The sequence below is a fragment of the Perna viridis genome, chromosome 2, assembly GCF_037379345.1.
Source record: "Perna viridis isolate PV_CMFRI_1.1 ecotype Kerala chromosome 2, ASM3737934v1, whole genome shotgun sequence".
Taxonomy (NCBI): domain Eukaryota; kingdom Metazoa; phylum Mollusca; class Bivalvia; order Mytilida; family Mytilidae; genus Perna; species Perna viridis.
In genome coordinates, this window is record NC_142446.1 from 8,937,099 (window position 1) to 8,961,968 (window position 24,870).

Genomic DNA, 24,870 nt, shown 5'->3' on the forward strand with positions numbered 1-24,870 from the left:
AACAAAAATTCGTCCCTCTCATCGTAAATTTTATCCCTGAGTCCTATTTTCGCTATTATTCTTTGTTAAATTTGGGTGAATTATCTCGAAAATGGCATTCTTGTTATGGAAGGGTAGCCAGCTTAGATGGTCGGTGACCCCTATTAGACGATCTAAATAGACTAAAATTTGTAATAAGAAACTGAATGCAAAACTAGTTTAATAAAAAATGAAGAATATAACCGTTCAAAATTTCGTGCTGAAACAGAATAGGATCCCACTATAAGCTTGAAGTAATGCGATTAACAGCAGAAGTTAAGATAAGTGAGGAATCTATAGTGCGTTATAACTGTCATTCTAGATCCGCGTAAAGACCTTCCATCCACGTTTCGGGCTAGGCGATCGAGGCCGTTCAACCCAGGAAACAGACTATATAATAATAAAGAAATATTATTTGGAGAGACATTTTCTAAGTTCAGAGAGATTACCGGCATAAATAAAACCAGCAATTTTTGTTGTTGTTGTTATTGTTGCTTATTTTATGTTTTTGATCAAATTTTGATTTTTTTTTTTCAAATACCCACTTTTTCAGTATAAAATGGTTGGTGCCCTGTAAACAAGAATTTCATAACTCTTGGGTATATAGTCGCTAAATATATCCATAAAAAGCTATCGGAACTACTCGGCCATTGTTTAAACGACTTCTTTCTGTAACGAAAAAAACCGAAAAGTTTCGATTGCATCAAAAAAAGTTCCGAGTAACTCCTTCTCATTACCTTGTACAAGTTACCCTCCCCTAAACTAATTAACCCTCATCAAAATGGCTGGGCGACGCGTGATGTCCGAAGATCTGAAAAATATTGAATTTGAAACGAGCGAAGACGTTGATGTAACCCCAACATTTGATAATATGGGGCTAAGAGAAGATCTGCTTCGAGGAATATATGCTTATGGTAAACATGGAAAAATGGTTGAATGTTATACAAGACGTTCTCCTTCCACTAATTCCAAAAGAGATTACTTCCACAACAAATGAAAATTAGTAATAGTAATATGATGAAGGTGAAACCTATTAACGCTCCCGAAGAAACATTAAGCAAAAACAACTTTAAGTTGCTCATTTGTTTTGTTACTTTGTATGTATGATTTTAGTTACTTAATGTTCTTTGTTGTGTATGTCTGTTTTCCATGTCTGGTCTTTGACTTTGTCCCTGGATTACATTCTTTTAATTACCGCCATAACCTTGGTTCCCTTGATTACTCTTTGATAATTTTTGTCAGCTCTGATTTGATATTTTATTATTATAACCTTCAAGTATGGCAACTTTTGTAATGATTTATATTTGTCCTAAAGCATTATACTGATTGTTTTGGTTTGAAATGTCTTTGGGTTGAATTGTCTGGCACTGGTTAAAATTATGGTTCTTATAAATTGCGAAACGTCTTAAAAGATTTCTTTTTTTGCATTTAGTTTCATTTTGTATAGTTTAATTATGTTTTTATAACGATTTGATTCATTTTATTGAATTGATTAGTTTTGATTCTTTCTTTTATTGATTATTTTTATTTCGTTTTGCTTCATTTTCGTTTCTCAATTGTTATGACCCGAGAATTATGGGTAATATTGATTACGTAATTGTTGTAAACATCTGGGCACCATACTGCAGACTATAAGGCTAACCCTATCTTGGAAAAGCTATGATTCGTTTTGTATTTAATTATGGAAACTAGCAAATATTTTCTGAGACTGGTTTGGTTCTCAATCGCACATATACACAAGTATACTCAAATGAAGCTGCCATTATGCTGTTTTTCAGCTCCTGAAAATGCAGGTACAAACCAGATATTGATGCTTTTTCTTGCCATAAGTATACAGAACCAAGTTGATAATACGACCATTAATGCTCCCTTTGGGAGTGTATTAGAATAGACGATTACAGGCACTTGTTTCTATCAGTGGCCAGTTACTTTCAAATCTGAATAGTATATATACATAAATTAAATTTGAATATTTATGTTTAGATTGTAACAGACCATTGGGATCTCCTGTACTTGGCGATGGCAATACTGGTATACCAGTATTGTGCTCAATACTGGTATAAAAATTCGTTCCTGTATTGTGATTTGAAAAAAAAAAATTTACTTGTATATCTATAGTATTGTCATGAGTATTGTGAAAATTTAACTCAAGTACTGTTTTGTCATTACCTGTTTTTACGCAGATTAACTTTTATTGATGTAGCAATGTTGACTTTGATATGAAAGACTGCAAAAACTGTTTTATGATATTTATTTCATAGCTGTAAAAGAATTGAGCACTATTTTAATGAAAGCACAAATCAAAGCGCATTTTAGAACAAATCAAAATATCATGATAAAATTACATATTATGGTGGTGATACACAGCTACTGTCATTAGAGTGAGTCTTAAATGTTCAATGGTCTTAGCCTCTCTCTTTTCTCTTTCACTCTTTACTTTTGTGATGTCACAGTACTCCTTAGAAAATAAATTGATATTATTGATAAAATGACCAAAAATGTATAGTAGAATAGGCTCTGGACACCACAAATTTAGAGGGGTGACCAACCATACTGTAATAATAAATAATTTGATAGAAAAAAGAAATGACTGTTATATCAACATGTTTGATATTCTAGTTGACATAGAAGTTTTAGTTTTGCTTAAATGGTCAATGCTTATGTAAATAATTGTGTAAGATTTATTCAATCTTTGATGTTATTGGTGATAAAATTCAATTTCTATACTCAATCTTTGATGTTATTGATGATTAAATTTAATTAAAATTAATCAATATAATTAAGTAGTTCTTTTGTTTAAAGATAGATTCTCCTTCAGTCTTGAGAGGATTACAGGATTTCTCCATTCCAGATAGTTAAATTTTAGATCTTAACTCATGAGCTTTTGCAAGAGGGTTCAAATCTAAAATTTAACTATCTAGAGTGGAGAAATCCTTTAACCCCTGAGAGAAATGAGGGAGAATCTGTTTATCCCATGAATAAAACTGTAAAAAATAAATTAAACAACACCCTAAATTCTCCCAAAATCAACTACATCATCAAGGACCTCCCCTCTAGTCATTGCGTCATCGACATCACTACCATTATGATTAGTTGATACTACCAACTAATCTTTAAAAAAAATATGAATAACATTCGTAAATCAACAAGTCTTTAATTGATCAACAATATGAATAACAACTGTAAACATGGTAAGCATGGGAGTCTTCATGCAACATTTTAATTTCCTGGCACGAGGCGGGAAATTACAATTTTTTAATCACTCGCTGGTGCGGTGTGAATGAAGCGTATGAATAGGAGAAAATGATTTTAATGTTGTGAGTATACCAGCTACCTAGACGAAAGAATGTGGCGTGATCATTGAGCAATTGTGGTAACCAGGCATTCAGCAACATCCTGCAGCACAGCAGAACAGAACCCAGTGTAAGACATTGCTCAATAGAATGTTATCATTGTTCTATTGGTTGTTGTATTCTGATAAATTGATATGATGTTATGGTAATAAATTAATGCACAATGAACTTGTACATTATAATAGAAAAGAAGGGATATGGCGACTACATGTAGCATATAAATTGATGACATTAAATCCCTAAAAGCAAAAGAAGAGTGCTTTTATTGCTGTTCTTCATATACCAATATCTTTATTACAATACTAAGTACAATACTGGTATACCAGTATATACCAGTATACGCCAAGTACAGGAGATCCAACCATTGATAGAAACAAGTGCCTTTGTACACAAATGTTCATGCGATAACTTGATTATTGGTTGATCTTCATAAAATTTTGTATCAAGGTTCGATACCACAAAAGGAAGGTTTGTCTTGAATTCAGGGTTATAACCTTAATAGTTCTAGAAAAAGGGGTCAAACAGAACATTTCATAGAATTTAACTACATAACTCCAATACAAGTATAGGAATGTCTAGGATATTGTTCCACAATAATGTATGCCATCGAAGGAAGGCTAGGATTGATTTGAGAGGTTAAGACTTGAACATTTTAAAAATTATGAACCAAAAGGGGGACCAGAAACATGCATTTTCCTGATGTTTAGATGATAACTTGACTATCAGTGTATGAATCTCCCTGAAATTGTATTACAAGGTGTCATACCATCAAAAGAAAACTAAATTGGTTTTTGGGGTTCAGAGTCTGACTTATTTTCTTAAAAGGGGCCTGAAAGGGCTTGAAATAAGCATTTTTCTTGTATTCGGACAATAACTTAAATAAAAGTGAATGGATCTCCTATAATTATTACCACAAGGAGCCATACCCCTAAAGGAAAACTGGGGGCTGTGTCTTGAACCAACTAAAATTTGAGGGCCACACAAGTATTTTTTTTATTTCTGGATGATTACTTGAGTAACAGGTAATGGATGGCTTTGAAATTATACCACAAGGTTCCATATCCCCAAAGGAAGGTTTGGATTGTTTATGGAGCTTTTGACTGGAACCATTTAGGAATGAGGAGCTTAAAAGTGACCACTTCAATTCTTGTCAAATTCTTATCCTATGTCAAATATCTATAATATTTGTAATTAAAATTCAAAGCTGTTTCAAGTTTGAATTGCTTGTCCATACTTCCTCTAACTGATCAGGGTTCACATCTGCAGTCGTATCCAATTGAGCCCTGCAAAGCATTTTATTTTGAACTTCATTTTATGAGTCTTGTACTGAATATTTCTTTTGTGATAGATCTTTTCTGCTTGAACTTATATATTAAAAAAAAACAAAAACATTTTATTTGTCCGTGAAAACCATTGATTAAGATCACAAAATCCATTTAAATTTTTCAGCCGATATGAATCCTCACAATTTTTTAGGGGGCTACATGAATATTGCAATCACCTTGTTCATGAATCAGTCTGTCAATATGTCCATTACACTTTTCTGTGACAGATTTCTCAGCTTCTTTTGGAGGGATTGCATCGATAGGACTACTTGTACAGTGTCTCCCCTTTCCAGGTTCCTCCCTTATCTACTTCCTGTTAACCATACAATAAAACTTAGTAATTTTTTAGCCAAAAGCTAGCATTTTAGCAGCTTGTGTAAAAGTGCGTTGATTTGTTTGAAAGTATATCACAAAGTTCCACATACTGAAAAAGATTATTTGTATTGATTTTTGGGGTTGTAATCCTAATAACAGTTTTGTAACAGGGATGTAAAAAGGCCAGAACGAAGCATTATTTTGATTGATTTTTGGGGTTGTAACCCTAATAACAGTTTTGAACAGGGACCAAAAAGGTCCAGAACCAAGCATTATTTTGATTGTTTTTTTGGGGCTGTAATCCTAATAACAGTTTTGTAACAGGGACCAAAAAGGACCAGAACCAAGCATTATTTTGATTGATTTTTGGGCTTGTAACCCTAATAACAGTTTTGTAACAGTGACCTAAAAGGGCCAGAACCAAGCATTATTTTGATTGATTTTTTTGAGGTTGTAACCCTAATAACAGTTTTGTAACAGGGACCAAAAAGGGCCAGAACCAAGCATTATTTTGATTGATTTTTTTGGGGTTGTAACCCTAATAACAGTTTTATAACAGGGACCAAAAAGGTCCAGAACCAAGCATTTAAAAAAATGTATGATAGTATCTATATTAATGTTTTATATTGATCTGCAATAATTAGTAATACAAGGTTCTATACCATGGAAGTTTGACTGAGATTTTTGTTGAGTTATGACTGTTATCTTGGAGGAATTAATGACCATAATCATTTTTCTGTTTTTTTTTTGACAATAAATTAGTAAAAGTGTATGGATCTACTACAGAGTTCCATACCACAAAAGAAGGTGTTTGTGAATTAAAGGGTGTGGCATGTATCTATAAGGATTTAAGGAATGAGGTCCAAAAAGGGATCATATATAAACTGTTTTCATCTTTGTATGAATTCCTTATTTCTTATGTTTAACATAAATAAGTCTTTTTTTAACCTTTTTCAACCAGAAATGCAATATAGACAGTAACCAAGGTGATAGTAGGGTAATCTCCCCTGCAGTGCAGACCTATAACCATTAGGATTTACTTCATATCACTCCACTAGCTGATATACAGAATGTGAAAAAATCAACAGGACATGAGCACTACTCATAACAAATCTGTGAAATTATTTCCATTGTACTGTACTAATTTGTATGAAGAAGTGGGATTAAGGATTGAGCGTGACAGGTCTAAAGCTTTGAAATAGAAAATATACCCTTGCGCATGAGATCTGTTGGCTCAGGGGATCTTCCAATTGTCAATACAGAGGTTATTGTGAATAAGTTAGCGATTGTTGCAACTGATAACCATCAAATGGTCTATTTTCGGTTGAGTATTATTATGAAGAATACACTTGACTACATTTTTATTTTCCATAGTAATTTTACAGGATTTGAGAAACCATCAGCTATACAGCAAAGAGCTATTAAACCCATTGTAAAGGGAAGAGATGTCATTGCCCAGTAAGTACCTTTAAACCCATTGTAGAGGGTTAAAGATGTCATTGCCCAGTAAGTAACATTAAACCCTTTGTAGAGGGTAAAAGATGTCATTGCCCAGTAAGTACCATTAAACCCATTGTAAAGGGAAGAGATGTCATGGCCCAGGAAGTACTATTAAACTCATTTTGGAGGGTAAAAGATATCATTGCCCAGGAAGTACTGTTAAATCCATTGTAAAGGGGAGAGATGTCATTGCCCGGTAAGTACATGTACCATTAAACCAACTGTAAAGGGAAGAGATGCCATTGCCCAGGAAGTACTGTTAAACCCATTGTAATAGGGGGAGAGATGTCAATGCCCAGTACTGGTAAGTACAATTCAATGGTTTGTTTATCTTTCCTTGATAAAGTTTCATAATGCATTTCCATGAGAAACCTGTGAAGTGTACTTTTTTGTGTTATAGAAACTTTACTTTCTAAAGTGTGCATATTAGGACCTGTGGGGTACTGTTAGCGTGCTTACTAAAGTTCATTAGTCAATAATGATATTTTATGACATGTAAACTTCATTTATTTCTTCAGAAGTGCACAGTTGCTCAAAAATGTATAGATTATTATTTATATCAATTGAAAAGGTCTACTAGTAATTGTTAGAGACATATGTTTTATTACTTAACTTGGCAATTATATTAGTATTTTTAGATGTCAAATAATTATAGTACATGTATTATAGGTTTCATAATGAGTGGAAGTTGGATTTCGGCAAATATCAACTCAGGTTACTTAATTTCAACATCATAACAATTAAGTCTCGACAAGTTTGCTATGATGTTGAAATTAAGCGAGTAAATTGATATTTTGCGGTATTCAACTTTCAAAAGTAATGAACCTATGATTCTTTTGAAATATTTGCCTACTTGACATTTGGCATCTGTCTTGGCGGAAATTCCAGTGATCATCTGTCTGAGACATCAATAGTTGTAAAGGGAGAACAATATAAAAAAACGTAACATTGTATGACCAATCAGACCGTACAACACAATCAAACAACAGCCAATCACAGGGGTGAAGTTTTCAAACCACTTGTTTGAATCACATCATCCAAAGTTGATACTGTAAATACCTAGTCAATCAAGAAGTAAGTAAAACACAAATCATAGTGAAGATAAGATATTGTATGTGGGCACAAAAAACTACTCAAGTTTTAATTGTGTACAGGTAGTTGTTTTATGATCTGTCAAGTTTTGTCATGTTTCATGTTGTGAATGGTTTTTTTCAGGGCCCAGTCTGGTACAGGAAAAACTGCCACATTTTCCATATCAATATTACAATGTCTAGACACACAAGTAAGAGAGACACAAGCATTAATATTATCACCAACCAGAGAGTTAGCTACTCAGATACAAAAGGTTAGTGTTTACTGAGAGACCAGGTGAGACACAGGCTGTTCAAGACATTATTTATTACTTAGCCAAAGAGGTTCCAGAATTTTAAAATTTCCAGTAAACAGTTAATTATACCATTGGATCAGTCCTCTTCAGTTTGTTGTGCAGTGGTGTCTGAAAGTTTATACCTGTGTCATCAATGATGAAAGCAGGTTTAGTAAACACTTGACTCTGTCTTTCCACCTATCTGTCAAGCTTAGGGGGTTACTACTTTGTGTAATCTGTTACTCAAAAGTATTAAAGGAATTTTATTCAAACTTTACATGGTGTTTATATACAAATTGAAAATGTACATATTCTGTTCTGGAGAAATAAGATTCAAGTTCTTCGTACATTTTTAGCATGTTGCACTTAGCCATTATAATATGACCGCAAAATTTTCTTTCGGTCGAACAGTGGTATCACCGTGTAGTTATCATTGGTGTCTATTCAGTTAAGTTTATTTACAATTACTTGAGTATAACTAATCAATCTTTTTAAAATCTTAACACTTGTTCCCAGGGACATGGGTTTTGGGTCCCAAGGGGGAAAATGGGTGTAATCATTAGAATTGATTGGAAAAGTTGACTATTGATTTGATTTTTATGATTCAGATGTCATTCAGTTCCTTTTGAAATTCTGTTTAAAAATTTTTTATAAGGTATGCTTATCTTTAACCGTTTTGGGGCCACACCCAAAAAAATTCAACTTTGTAGCTCACCATGACCAAAGGTCTCTGTGAGCTTATGCCATCACTTTGCATCTGTCATCCGTAAACTTGGCAGAAATGATGTATGCAAGAACCTCTATAAAAGATCCACTTTCGGGTCCGCTAGATTGAACAAGATGACTGTAAGAGGCTTAATAAGCTTCTGATTGGTCAGTTTTCAAAGGTCAACTCCTCTGAAACCACAGGTGCCATTGTTTTGAAACTTGATAGGATTAATTACCTAAATGTTCATTACAAACAATCCATTTTTTGTGTGGCTTAGATGGCTGTGGCTACTCAAATTTCCATTGAATCCTCATGGGGAAACACATTTTGGCCTATATCTTTGCTTTTACTTTGCCAATGATGACCAAACTTGGTAGAAATAATAAAAGGGACAGACTAATCTTATGATAAAAGTTTGGTGCTGCTTCATTGAACAAGATGACCACAAGAGGCTATATAAGCTTCTATTTAATTTTCAAAGATCAACTCCTCTAAAACCACAGGTGCCAATGTTTGAAACTTGGTAGGGTTAATGACCTCAAGTCCCTTTACAAACAGTGTACTTTTTGTATGGCTCAGGGGTGGCAGGAATGATGTAAGTATAGATATCACTCTAAACCTTTTACTATGTGACTACTTGATTTCAAGTTCTCCAGGTGTGTACTTCAGGCTCTCTAGAGCCTCTAGTTTATTTTTGGGCCAAATTTGAATTGTTTGTTTTTGTTCTTTGTTTTTTTGGCTTCTTTATAAAAGTACATTCCTGTCTTTTGCAATCAGATTTCAGATATCTCTTATGGTTGTTTGAGTTATAAGGGCTTAAAGGGGCCACACCCCAAAAAATCGTTTTTATTTTTGGTCTGTGTTTGATCATTCAGACACTTTGTTTCCGTTCAATAACGTGAATATAAAGTTGTTTTTTTTTTTTTATCTAAATGAAATTTTACCACCATGTTGCAAACAACAAAAGAAAATTTGGTATTGATTTTGGTGGTTATGGCCCCAACAATTTTGAAATTAAGGGCCAAAAAGGTGCCAAAACTAAAGTTTCAAAGAATTGAAGTATTTAACTCTTGTATAAGCATATGAATGTCTAGGATATTGTTCCATGATATTCTATACCACTATGATCATACTTGGATTGCTTTTGACAGTTACCATTTGAACTGTTTAGGGATGGGGGACCAGAAACAAGTCCCTTAGTATATTCTTGATGTCTGGACAATAACATGACTGTGAGTAAATAGATGAATTAAAAATTGTACTACCGTACTTGGTGTCATACCGTACATGGTGTACTACCTTACATGGTGTCATACCATAAAAGGAAGTCTGCGATTGATTTTTGGGGCTGTGACTTCAGCCAATTGAGAATAAGAAGCCACAAATGGGCCAGAAACAAGCATTTTTTCTGTATGATTTCTTGAATAAAAGGGAATGGATCTCTTTAAAATTGTACCCCAATTAAGGTTGGGTTTGATTTTGGAGGCTGTGACGAGAACTATTTAGAAATTAGGGGGCAACAATTTTGAGCAGAAGTGTATAGATCTTTATGAAATTATACCACAAAAGGAAGGCTGGGATTGATTTAAGGGATTGTGACTTGAACTGTGTGAAATTAGGGGCAAAAACAAATATTTTCATGACATTCATAAGTGAATGGATCTCTTCAATATTGTACAACAAGGTGCCAAATCTCAAAAGGAAGACTGGGTTTGATTTTTGGGATTGTGACTTGAACCGTTTAGGGGCCAAAAAGTGATCAGAAACAAGCATTTTCCTATGTCAAGGGAAAACAAATGGAAGTCCTCTGAATCTATCCCTGTATTTTGAATATTGGATTTTGTATCAAGTGTTCAAATCTGTAACAATAGTGTAGGTTAATTATATAATAAAATTTGTCAATAGATAAGGCAAAATATTTAGTTGGAATTACACAACACACAGAAATTACCACAGTAATCTATTTTTAGGTCTTACTCAATATAGTCACATAATCACATAACTGTTTATTGATTTTGATCATATGTGTATCTATCCTTTGTTGTGAAAAGGAAATAATCATTATATTATATTCGTAAAAAATAAAAAAATGCTAATTGTTAACAAAGGTTTACTTATATCAATACAGTTGTACTATATTTATATATATATGAATCAAGATTATTATTGCTGTATGGTTTTACATTTGTACATGATTACAATTTTACTTAAATGTTTTAAATGCCACTAGCAGAAATTTTTACCCCGTTAACAAATAACAAATTGAATGATGAGATGATGATATCAATGTTTTGTCCCATGGGCCTATCAAAAATGAAATTCTGGGTATTCTTTTCATTTTTCTCTGTATTTAAAATGTGGATATTGGGTTTAATTAGGGAAATGCATTATTGCAAATTTTTAGAGTTCTTGAACACTTCCATTCTAATCACAATTACAAGTCAAAGCTGCACTAGTCTTGAATATCGTATCCATAACTTACCAAAACTGTCCATGGTTAGACCACTGCAGTCTTCTGTTATTAGGAAAGTGGGATAGATATATATAAACTAGCAAAGAAAGCCAGCTCTTTAACCCTGGGTGGGCCATACTATGAATGGACTGGGCAGTCATAAGTATTTTAGTATTACTTTTTGCATGTCTACTATCTTGTTTCATTTTTATTTGCTTAAAGTAGGGAAACAATCTATTTTTAAGGTGATTTTAGCTCTGGGAGACTACATGAATGTTCAGTGCCATGCTTGTATTGGTGGAACTAACATTGGAGAAGACATAAGAAAACTGGACTATGGTCAACATGTAGTTTCAGGCACACCAGGAAGAGTATTTGGTAAGCCAAAATTGGTCTCTTTTTCTAAGTGAGGAACTACATCCAATATTTCAATCCAAGACTAGATCAAATTTTGTTTTAAGTATCTTTAGTATGTTTGCTCCAAAAGTTATGTTGATTACAATGATTAAGCAACAAAAAATGCCCCCATGTCTACTATTAGAACACAGGGGTAAAGTTGCACATTTATTTCCCAAAAATTATGAGTGTTTAAAGAAAAGTTCATTTTGATCATTCCTTTTATTGAAGTGGTGATTATAATGCAGCCATGTTCTCTTGATATCCTCAGATGATCTCCCTGACTCATGTTCCCTCGATATCCTCAGATGATCTCCCTGACTCATGTTTCCTTGATATCCTCAGGTGATCTCCCTGACTATCTTCCTTCCTTTTGTTAACTAAAATCAGATATTATTTAATGTGATGTTAAAATATTGACATTGTCAATTGTTTGTGGTTTGCAACAATAAAAAAAATAAAGCAAAACACAAATTGTTTTAAAGAACTTAAATAACACAATAATATCAGACATGTAGGTACTGGCAGTCACATTTAAAATTGAAAATGCCACCTAGGACTTTTTTTAAGCTTCAACCAAAACAAAACAATTACCTTTTTAAACAAAAGAACATATTGTTGGTAACCAGAATCAAACAGCAATTGTTGTCGAAACTGACTTGGCAGCTGAACATGATTCTGAACCCCCTTTTGAAAATACTGATGATGGTTGAGTCATGTCATCTGGTTCTAAAGCCCCACCAAAACATGTCCGAGATAAATGGGCAAAATCTAAATGTAACTAAACAAAGGAATAGGCTCTGACCTAAACAACTTACATTTGTAGGGATCTGTCACCTATGATAAAGACAATACATAAAACTCAAACAACTGAAAAGGAATGTTATGTGACAAGTAATTGACATTGACATATGATATAGTTATATACAATACTGAATAAAAACTCTTAATGAATAGTTAATCTTCAGTGTAAATTGAAGTTTGTCTATGCTACATTTATCTGTAATATTTACACGTAACTGGCCATAGTTGCTATTCCAAATTTTGTCTCATGGTTTTGTTTTTTGGATGTCCTATTGAAATGAAGGGTGAGGGGCCATAGTCCCATTGTCAAAATTTTAATCCCAGTCACTACAAATAGATAAAAATACTGTGGCCTAAAAAGAATTTGATAAGATGATGTCAATGGTAAACCCAAGCAGTGGGTGTCACATGCTGAATTTTGTTTCAAAATAGTTTCATCCATTATCGATCACAAACTCATGTTTCCTATAAAGTCAATGTTGGTTATGAAATAGTAGGAAAGTAATGAAATACTCAAAAAGCACTCACAACCTTCAGATAACGGAAAATAACTGATCTTAATTTAATGGTGGTTCATTTGTTAGGAACTTTGAAAAGCCACTTCCTTGTCTTCTCAGACATCATAATGAGTCTAATGATTGGATTGGATATTATAAGATCTGTTACTACATGGACAGACTCTTAAGAATTACCGAAAAAATATTTGATTTTAAAATTTAGACAATTAATCTAACAAACTGTTGAAATGCAAGAAGGTTAACTCAGATAATTTCCTTCTAGGAATTGTTGAACTGTTACGTCTAATATGTATGCTTTAAAGTTGTCTTCAAGCACAGATCATTTTGTTCAAATTAAAAAATGATTTTACCAATTTTTTTTTACATTGAATAATAATAAGAAAAGTAACTCATTGTAACTCCATATTTTCTGTTTAAAATAAGGGGTTACTCAATGAGTTGAACTGCAGAAGTTAGTTTTTTGAGTAACTAAATTTTCTTCATTGTTACTTTTCCTAGGTTATCTTAGTCACTATTATCTTTATTGATAGAAATAAGTTTTGCATTGATGAAAAAATTACATCAGTAATCCTTGACGTAATTACTCCCCTTGAGATGTGTTTTGTTAATTTTATTGTTTATTTGCATCTGTCTTAAATAAGGGTAACAACAAAATTACCTAACACTAATCCAATCCATAGTCAAGTCAAGTTCAAAATTAATCTGGCAAAATAGATGTTATACCACGAGGGCAGCTGGTACTGAAATGGTTCTGACTTGGTACAGGCAATTTTAAACAAAATGGTGGGTTAAATTTAGGTTTTACAATGTCCTAAACGTCCCTCTTCAATTGTGGCGTAATATATCGGTGGTGATTAAATAGCATTGCATACTATTGTGCCATAATCAGGAAATCAGTGGTCACATCAGCATAAAGAACAATTTACAAAAAACAATCTTTATTTACTATTTTAGTATATGAAAACTTTCATTATTGGTGTAATGTTTCTTAATGACCAGGCCTACATAAAGTTTCATTTGATAGAAGTTGTAGGGTTGACGTGTATTTTATTTTTTCTAAAACCTGATGAGATTTTATGTCAGTGTGCTGAAATTGGGGGGCATCTAAATTTACTATCTGTCTGTTCATCTGTCCTTATTGATAGGCTGTAAAGTGAGTCTGCTACCATGAATCTTTCTGACGAGTGAAAATCAAGTGATTAGTTAATATTTTGAGTGTGATTTCCCTTGGAATTTCAAATTATATACTTTGTTCCATGCACACTTCCAACAATAAAAGTATGCCTTATTAAACTTCACTTCTATGTCTGAATTTGATGTAATCCAGCAATGCCACCTTGACATATTAAAATAAGATTAGAATGCTCCTTGTTAGAAGAAATATTTACCTATTCACATTATATTATATGTTTTATCTTGTTGATGTCTCCAAAGTGTTACATCTCAAAAGGAAATAGATATAGTTAAGTGTTGTGATTAACTATAATACTGTATATTGTAGACATGATAAAGAGGAGGAACCTGCGAACCAGATCCATAAAGATGTTGGTATTAGATGAAGCTGATGAAATGTTGAACAAAGGTAATATCTCGTATAAGTATTTAGTATGCCAAGTTCAATACAGTTACATCAATGTTTAGGGAGATAAACGTTCCAAGTTTGCACAATATTTGTTCTGTAGGCAGTGCTTTTATAGAGCTGTCAGAAACCCCCCTCTTAACTATCCATATTTAACTGAGCCACCTAAATCCGAGAAAAAAATTTAACACTATCACTGCAAAAATGTTCCTCAAGGGCCTATGATGTGATATAGGCCGAGGTTTGATACTGCATGTGATACAGATTTTGACATATCATATTCAGTATATCGTATATTTTAACAGTACTTTAAATGTGTTCCATGTAGAAGTGTGATATACATTTAGGTCTAGGGATGTGATTTATGGTTTAAAAATCACTTGCAATGCATATACAAAAAAGGTATATTTTATTCTAAATATTGATTTAAAGGGAGTACCAGCGTTTCTATACAGTATGCTACTATGTTAATTTTAAGTAGGTAAATTCTCTCTCGCAACAGGTTTATGCTATTAATGAACTGATCAGAAACCAATAATAAAAAAAACTTAATTGTGAAATACATGTAATTACTTGTTCTTTGAACACTCTTTCAGTGTCAGAAACTTGTGCTGTATCAACCATTTAATCACAGTTCAAATCTGAGCTGTACAAAGCTTGAATATTGTGTCCATACTTGGCCAAATTTTATTGATTTTACACTCCATCTCCATAGATGATCTTTAGTATGATTTATTGATTGTACACCCCATCTCCATAGATGATCTTTAGTATGATTTATTGATTGTACACCCCATCTCCATAGATGATCTTTAGTATGACTTATTGATTGTACACCCCATCTCCATAGATGATCTTTAGTATGATTTATTGATTTACTTGAGAAACTAATTGTTGTATGTGTAGGGTTTAAGGAACAGATTTATGATGTGTACAGATACCTGCCCCCAGCCACACAGGTGTGCCTGATCTCTGCCACACTTCCACATGAAATCTTAGAAATGACCAGTAAATTTATGACTGAACCAATCCGTATTCTTGTAAAACGGTAAGTGGCAAAAAAGGGAATTAATTCTATATTTGTATATTGCTAAAGCATAAGTTGTGAGAATAAATATTTATAACAGAATTTATACTTTATGATTCACTCATTTCACATGTGTAATTTGTACATAGACTGCATGGTTGTGTAATGTTTACACTGTACTTACACACAAATGTGTTGAAATGATTTTTATTTGTGTACAAAATTTTAAAAATGTTACTGATATGTCTACAAACTTCTTAACATTTCAATTTTGATACCATTATCATAAATCTTAGATATTTAAGTAGGTGTTTTAAGATGATGTTATAATGTTTCAGTGATGAGTTGACATTGGAAGGCATCAAACAGTTCTTTGTTGCTGTAGAGAGAGAAGAATGGAAGTTTGATACTTTATGTGATCTGTATGACACATTAACCATCACACAAGCAGTTATTTTCTGTAATACTCGGAGAAAAGTAAGTCAAATAAAAACAAGATATTTTCACATTTACTGACTTGTGACTTTAAATTGAATTGCCATACATATATGTACCTAAAATTTCAGGATAATTTGAATTTCAAAATTTGGAATAATTTGGTATGGACATATGATCAATTATTTTGCACTCACACTCATAGAGTGGGGAACTATACTACAATTACAAGAGTATGGCTACACAGTGGTCAACTTGTCTCTTTGTTCAAACAAAAAATTTGTGTTGGTATAAAGGCTTTTATCTGTATACACTTAGTTTTTATGTGATAACTTCAACATTAGTTGATTGATCTTTATTAAATTGTTGAAAGTTTGAGAATTATGTGCCAAAACAAGCATTTCATAGAATTTAATTGTATAACTCCAGTAAAAGCATTGGAATATCTATGATATTGTTCCACAGTACTCTGTTTCACAATGTTCAGACTGGTTTTAATTTTAGGTGTTAATACTTGAACATTTTGGAAATTAGGGGCCAAGAAATGGGGGTCAAAGCATTTTTTTATGTCCAGACAATAACTTTTAGTGAATGGATCTCATGGAAATTGTATTACAAGGTGCCATACCACTAAAGGAAGGCACGGATTGATTAAGGGGCCTCTTCAATTGTGGTCAAATTCAAATCTTTATCAAGTTTAAAAGGCTAATCCATACTTGACCTGCCTGTTCAGGTTTCAACTTCTGCAGTTGGATCCCTGTGCCATGTGAAGTATTTTATTTAATATGGTGTCATCTACGGCACTTCATGTTAGCTCTTTATCTAACCTTGATTGCTTTAATGGTAATGTTCTGAGTGGTTGGTATACTTTATTGTGTATTTTATGCGATAAGTGCTAATTGTGTTAACTGCAGTAGTGTATCAATCTTTTCAGGTAGACTGGTTAACAGAGAAGATGAGAGAAGCTAACTTCACTGTCTCTTCAATGCATGGTGATATGGTACAAAAAGAGAGAGAAGCTATTATGAAAGAATTTAGATCTGGGGCAAGGTACTTGATAATGCAATTAAAAAATTTAGTTGATTTTGAATTATCTACTACAATCAACATTCAGTTTTCATGCCCTGCTATTAACAGTTGGCCTAACTAATTACCTCCTGTTCTTCCGTCTATCCTGATAGTGTTCATGGTTTTCCAAGCTTTCACGTCTCACAGTTTTGAATTCTTATTAAATGTTTATAGTATTTGGATTTTTATAAATCATTCCAAAAGTGGAGAGTAGTTAAACTATTAAGTTTCCTTTGGAGAACATTGTAAGACGATTCTGCAATCTCCTAGTAATCATTAGTTATTAAGTTACAGGTTTAAAATTTTATAGGATATTTATACATGTAATGTATTCAGGGCTAAAGCATTCTGATTTTCCTGAAATATTCCCAAAAATTTGATGTAGTTGGACTTACAAATTTCAATATTCTGTAGGGATGTATGACTTGTTTTAGATTTCACTTCATTTATTATATCACAAACATGTCCAACTTCACAATCCTGTCCGATAGTACGTCACATAATAATAAATGTGTCTATTTGGGAGAGTTTTCCCAATAGCGCAAAATAGAGTGGTGACTAGTGTTTGGAAAATTCTTTCCCCTTCATTTACTTCTAGGATGTGGGGTTTACTTTAGACTAATTAGAACCAGTATATTGTATTTATTATTTATTTATTGTTTTGACTTATCAGAGATTTATGGATTATTAATTGTCAAAGCAGTATAGGGAAAACTTTTATAACATGAGATAGGGGTAAATATATGTATGTCAGCTAGTAACCAGTTCTAAGGGCATAAACCAACCAACAGATAAACATAAGAAAAAAATAAGTGCATGACTACTAATTATGACTTAAGCATTCACAAGTTTCAACAAGTATCTAAGGGTTTACAGGTCATTGAATTGAGTGTGCAAGTTTTGTGAGGAAAAAACTTGGGAATACAAACTCCAATTCTAGGGTGTTTACAATTCTTAAGCACCACACATGCACCTACAAAACATGCTTAAGTGTGTCAAAAACTACTTGCTCCAACTGTTTAGGGTTCAACCACTGAAGTTTTATCATGCTGCGATCCTCGAAGCTTTTTAATGAAATTGGACACATTTGTGGCACCAGACTTAGTTTCTATACATGCCATATTTTTATACAATTGCAAAATATTTTTGTGAAAACGCAAGAAGGGAAATTAGTGTTAACTGAACTACTGGAGTGACTTTTTGACAAATTTATGTATTTTATAGATGATTTTAGCCAAACAAAAAAAAAAGATTTAACATGTTAAAAATGGTGTAATGAAGTATTGTTTCTGTGCAGCCTCATTAATTACTTACGAAATAAAGATGTTTGTGTTCGGTCTGTCATTTTGGATATATGTGCCAAGTGCTTCAACAAACTAAATATTTTGACAAAGTTGTCTTGATACAATATGCTTTTATAGTTTGAATATTTAATTGATAAAAGCACATGGCCAAAATTGGCTGCAAAGAAAAATGTAATGAAATTGAGAGTTTGCACCAAAATGTCTCCATTTTGATTAAGTTTATTTTTGGAGTTGAATTTGATATAAACTGAAAATACCACTTGGATTGCTGAATTGATTAAGTGTCAATGTAATAATATTTTTTTGGACATATATTTATTTTTCACTTTTTATTACCAGGTAAATTCTTATAGGTGGATCTGAAACGGGGGTGGGTGGTTTGGTCTGCGACCTTATGAAAATGATTTTTTTACAGTGTTACATATTTTATGTCAAAACCTGAAAAATACTCCGAAAGGAAATGTTCAGTTCAATATTTTTGTTGTTGTTGATTATATTACTTTTTGTATTAACACTGTTAGGTTATGATATAACCTATGTTTTGTCCAATATGGTCAAACAAAAATTAAACTCTAGGTATTCTTTGACATGTTAGGCCATAAAAAATAATATGTCTGTTTACTGTCATATTTTAAAAAAGTAGGATTATGTCAGCATTTTTATATAATTTTTTCTGCACAGTTTTCACCTCTACTTCAACTAAATCATCAGTCTTGATTCAAAGTTCATTTTCCTAGATATTTAGTATATGTCTACAAGTAACTGTGCTGTCCATATGACAACATTTATTAAAATTCAGCACCATAACACTGAATGCTTGAATGTTGTGTCCACACTTACTCCAATAGTTCCCTAAAGTTGCTATTATATTGGAAACAAGTGCATGTAAAAACTGCAAATGTCATGTTTTTATTCTCAAGGCTTTTCTAAAAAAATTCTACAACTGGCTCTCACATGTACTAACAACTGTCCCAATAAGATTTGAATTAACTGTTGTGAGCTACAGATAATGTTTTAGAGACTTCAATAATTTGCTTGGTGTGGCCTACTAATGTAGGATTTTTTTTTTCAGTCGTGTTCTAATAACTACAGATGTATGGGCTAGAGGTATTGATGTACAGCAAGTCTCCTTGGTGATAAATTATGATTTACCCAATAACAGAGAATTGTACATACACAGGTAATCACTATTGTGGCAATATGTAGAATTGCACTGTATAGCCGTTTTTAACTTTTTAGAACTGATGTGGGGATTTTTTATCTAACTAAGGTCAGACAGAAATTTTTCACATACATCTCCAAAACTGTTAAGTTTAGCTAAATTATGACGAAGGGAAATTGTTAATCATGATGAGATCTATTATTGATCAAATTTTCGTGTAAATCTGTTCGGCCATGTTGGAATTATTGCCCTTTTGAGACAATTTTTGGCTATTTTTAATGTTTTCTTTCAAAAATTTTCTCTTCTAACACTACTAGACCAATTATAACTCTGTATGAATGTTCCTTGGGATGTTCTGCATAGAATTGTTAAATAGATTTTTGATGTTTAGAAAAAGTGGCAACTATTACTATAAAATAGAACAAAAAAGTCAGACAGAAGTTTTTGGCATACATCTAGGTTTAGCCAAATTCTGACCAAGGCTAAATGTTCAGCATAATGAGATCTATCAGTTGTCAAATTTTTGTGTAAATCTGTTTAGCCATGTTGGAATTTTTCCCCTGTCTTCGAAATCTTTTTGCTATTTTTAGCTCACCTTGCCAAAGACCATGTGAGCTTTTGCCATCACTTGGCATTTGGTGTCTTTGTCATCCTCTGGTCGTCATTATCAATTTTTCAAAACTTTTCTCCTCAGAAACTACTTGACCAATTAGAACCAAACTTGGTATGAATGTTCCTTAGGCCTTTCCAATGTTTTTTTTGTTTTTTTTAATGTTGTTACTTTAAAAAATCTTCTCCTCTGACATCACTTTTAATTGCTAAAATGGTCCTTATGATAAGGCCTACAAAAGTTTGCAGGGGATTAAAGACTCCACGTTATTGCCCTTGAAAGGTGAAAATTTTTGTTGTTGTTTTTTTTACATTTTGTTTTGGAAAACTATGATAGATAAAGAGAAACTTTAATTTTCTGAAATGATCCTTATAATAATCTACTTTGAGTCCAAATTGTCAGACAACTGTTTGAATAAATGCCCTTGAAAATAAAAAAAAAAAAAATGTTTTAAGCAGTTTTCAGCCAATATCTTGAAAACTATGAAAGATAGATAGAAACTTTCAATAGATGAAATGATCCTTAAGTCTTACCAAAGTCTTCTTGAGTCAAAAGTCTCAGACAACTCCTTGTTTGACTTATTGCTCTTGAAAAGCAAAAATTTAACCAGGTTGGCGTTTTAGGACCTTGGAAGCCTTTTGTTTATGTTAATACTTTCAAAAATTTTCTCATCAGAAACTACTTTACAGTATTTAATGAAAATTTATGTAATTGTACCATAGGTATGAGTGTTAGGATTTGTTATCCAAGAAAAAAACATGGTCTCCTTTACAAAATTGGAACATTGTTTATAGAACCAGGTGAGCAATTCAGGCTCTTTAAAGCCTCTAGTTTAATAGTTAATTCTGATGGATTAACTTTATGAATATCACATCTTTGTTAACTACAAATCCTGAATATTATGATTTACTTTTTAAAATAATGTTTATCTTAAAACAAGTTCTATAGAATACATATGTATTTGTATTTATTGATATGATCTAAATGTAGTAAGTAACAAACCATTGCTTATAATTTCCATAGGATTGGTAGATCAGGTCGATTTGGAAGGAAAGGTGTAGCCATCAACTTTGTCAAAAATGATGACATTAGAATCCTACGAGATATTGAGCAGTACTACTCAACACAGATTGATGAAATGCCCATGAATGGTAGGTTTCTTTTTGAAATGATTTCTAAACAATTGTATAATGGTATGGTGCTGTCATTGTCTTCATTGTCTGTAGATATTTAGTTTTTGTGGGATAACTTGAATATTTTTGTTTCTTTATCAAATATTATGAAAGGTTCAAAACTACTAAAGGAATGTTAGTATAGATTTTAGGAGTAAAAAAGGGTCCAAAAACAAGCATTTCATAAAACTCCAGTAAAAGCATATGAAAGTCTATGATATTCTATACCACCAATGGAAGACTAGATGAGTTTGTCAAAGGGTTAAGACTTGAACATTTTTAAATTAAGGGCCAAAAAGGGGGCCAGAAACATGCATTTCCCTAATATCCAGACAATAACATTACTACTAGTGAATGGATCTCTTTGAAATTGTATTACTTACGAAGAAAGACTGGGATAGATTTAGTGGGTTAAAACTTGAACCTTTTAGGAATAAGGGGCTAAGAAGGGACCAGAAACAAGCATTTTCCTTACGTCTGAATAATAACTTAAGTAAAATTGAATGAATCTCATATAAATTTTACTACAAGGAGCAATACCACAAAAGGAAGACTGGGATTGATTTTTGGGCTTGTGACTTGAGCCAAATTAGAATGTGGGGCTCCAAAGGAGCCAGAAACAAGTTTGTTTTTCTGATTACTGGATGATAAATTTAAAGAAAGTGGATGAAACAATTTGAAATTATACCACTAGGTGCCATACCCTTAAAGAGTAATCAAGGTAACCAAGGCCATAGCGCTAATCAAAAGAATGTAATCCAGGGACAAAGACCAGACATGGAAAACAGACATACACAACAAAGAACATCAAGTAACTAAAATCATACATACAAAGTAACAAAAGTAAATGAGCAACTCGGACTCCTCTAAAAACTGTGAGCATGGACCAGGTGCACCAGTAGGGTAAGCGTCCTCTGCTTTTCTAGAAACACCCTCCGAGTTGCACATAAAAAGTCAAGTCCGGGGTAGACAAACAAGGAAAGGAAAACTATGACCCATTGAATAAATCAGTTTTCATGGTGCTGATGGATACACCATAACGATCCACGAGCTCATGATGACGACCATAAAACTGCAGTGATGACTTCAATCTTGTAGCAATATAACATAAGGGAGGTTGGCTTTGATATGAGTTTTTTAAGAATAAAAGGCCAAAGGGTTGATTTTGGTCAAAGTCTAATCTAATTATTAAAAGCTGTATCAAGTTGGAAATGTATGTCCTTACTTGCCTAAAAGTTTGACCTTTCTGTTCATATCAAGCTGTGCCTTGTGAAGCTTTTTTTTTCATTTTTAATGTTGATAGAAAATTTTCTGTCAAAATGTGCCATCCATATACTTTAATTTTCAGGTAAAAATTCCACAAATATTAAAATAGAAGACAAATGTAAAAAAGAAAGTTTTTTTTTTCCATTTTAATGAAATCCTTCCATGTTCTCAATTTTCTGTCCTCGAATGCTTCCTGTTTTTTTTTTTTTTTTAATTTGTTTTTTTTCCAATATTGATTTTTCACTAACCCCTTCTGTAGCACCCCTTTCTTGACCAACCGTGTTTTTAAACTCTAATTTCCACTTTGATTTTTTTTTACTTTTTACCACCTTTATTGTAACCTAATTATATCATATTGTAAAGAAGGCTATCAATACAAAATGTTAGAGGAAATTAACATTGTTTAAGTATTGCATGCAAATTTTTGTTTAAAAATGATGTGTAGGTACATACAGTAGATTAGAATCCCACTTCTGAACTATGTCAGGTTAGATATTAGAATCTTTGAAAATGAAAAAAAAAAGATTTTATTTAAAATATGAATAGTAGATATGTATTTCTGGTTCCCATTTTATTTATTTTTGTGGATTTTGTTGGCCACATGGAATCATGAAATCAAGTGTCAATGAAAACTCATTTCCATCAATGAAAGTCAACTCAGTTAAAATGACTTAAAACATTTAATCTTGGCAATTTACACATGTATTGGAGGAAGAAGCCATATCGAGTAATTGTCTATACTGAATATTAGTCCCAATTGGCTTGGCCTTGGGGCTACCAGTACCAGAGTTATATATATATTGTTAGAGTGACATTTAATATTCTTTTCCATCTTTTCACTGGTAACAGATGTTGTATTAGTGGCATTCAGTAAACTCGGGGTTTTACCATCTCCATTCAATATACTGGTAGGCAGAGCAACTGAGTCTAAATTTTAGATCCAGTAATAAACTACTTAGTGAATATCGATAAAACTTTATGGGCACATTTGACATGACATGTAGATAAGCATAGTGGAAGATAATCACTTTTGGAAATTTAAAATTAATGTTTTGTAGTATGTTATCATTTTGTAACACGTTCTTCACATTCTGTCCACTAAAAAAAGTTTTGTCAACAGTAAGACCCATTTTATATATCTCAGCAGATACATTACAGAAACAGATTTACATTACATGAATGGTACATTAATTCTTGTTTAATATATATTTTTTTATTTCATTTTAGTTGCTGACCTGATTTGAAGAGGGATATGAAATGACTGCTAAAACTCATCATAAACTTCATGCATTGCATAAAATCTAACATTTTAACATGTAAAGAATTCAGGACATCTGTTTTATAACATTTTTGTCTGATGTCATATTTTATCATTTCATTAGTCATGTAAAACATTGGAAATACTTGACTTTGGCCGATGAAGGACAAAGGATTACATTGAGGACTTGGTTTCTACAGTTTACACTAAGACTTGCTATACCGAAACCATCAAGTTTGTTTACATATTTCCAGTGAGCAGGAAGTTTAATTTCCTTCAATATGTACTTTAAGTCAATAAAAAGTTATAAATTTTATACTCTCATGTCAAGGATCTAACAAAATATATGCCATTTAAATGATTTTATGTTAGAAATAATTTATATCAAAAGATGTCAACTCTGTAGGAATTGATATTCAGGTACTCGTTGGTTTATAGAAGTGGTGCTTTGGTATACCTTGGTAAATCATCTATCTTAAAAATTTGACAGGTGTCCTATATGAGTTGTCACTCACTGTAAAAATATTGATAGCTTATTTGTTGTGGGAATTTAGTCAATACAAGTCAAAACTTATGGCCCATTCCCAATTGCCCATTCCCCATTGCCTCATTCCTTATGTGCCTTTCACCATTACTCCATTCTTTATGACCCTTTCACCATTTTCCCATTCCTTATGGCTCATTCCCTATTCCATATTGCCCCATTCTTTATGGCCCATTTCCCATTGCCTCATTCCTCATGACCCTTTCTCTATTGTTCCATTCCTCATCGCCCTATTCCTTATGCCCCATTCCTTATGGCCCATTCCCACTGCCCCATTCCCCACTGTCCCATTCATTATGGCCCATTCCCCATTGCCCCATTCATTATGGCCCATCTTCCCATGCCCCATTCTTTTTGGCCCATTCATCATTGTCGCACACCTTATGGCCCATTCCCCACTGCTCCATTCATCATTCTTAGTGATTCATTGTAAAACTAGTGATAACTTGTATACTGGATAAAAAATGATCAAATTTAGTCAATACAAGTCAAAACTTATGACCCATTCCAAATTGCCAATCCCCCATTTCCCTATTCCTTATGACCCTTTCCCTGCCCCATTCCTTATGGCATATTTTGTATTGCCCCATCCTTATGGCCTATTCTCCATTGCCCCATTCCTTATGGCCCATTCCCTTATGGCCCATTCCCCAATGCCCCATTCATTATGGCTCATTTTCCCATGCCCC

At 32.8% G+C, this 24,870-nt stretch overlaps 1 protein-coding gene across 1 annotated transcript; it reads left to right on the forward strand.

Annotated features, from left to right (window-relative positions):
• The first annotated feature begins 772 nt into the window (after positions 1-772).
• On the forward strand, positions 773-23,953 carry LOC148623543 (eukaryotic initiation factor 4A-III). Its single transcript, XM_088565423.1, has 11 exons — positions 773-932; positions 6,397-6,469; positions 7,727-7,856; positions 11,284-11,416; positions 14,258-14,338; positions 15,242-15,383; positions 15,701-15,839; positions 16,732-16,847; positions 19,242-19,349; positions 20,965-21,092; positions 23,607-23,953. The coding sequence occupies exons 1-11, from the start codon at positions 800-802 to the stop codon at positions 23,621-23,623; spliced, it is 1,200 nt and encodes a 399-aa protein (XP_088421549.1). The 5' UTR covers positions 773-799; the 3' UTR covers positions 23,624-23,953.
• Positions 23,954-24,870: the final 917 nt, after the last annotated feature.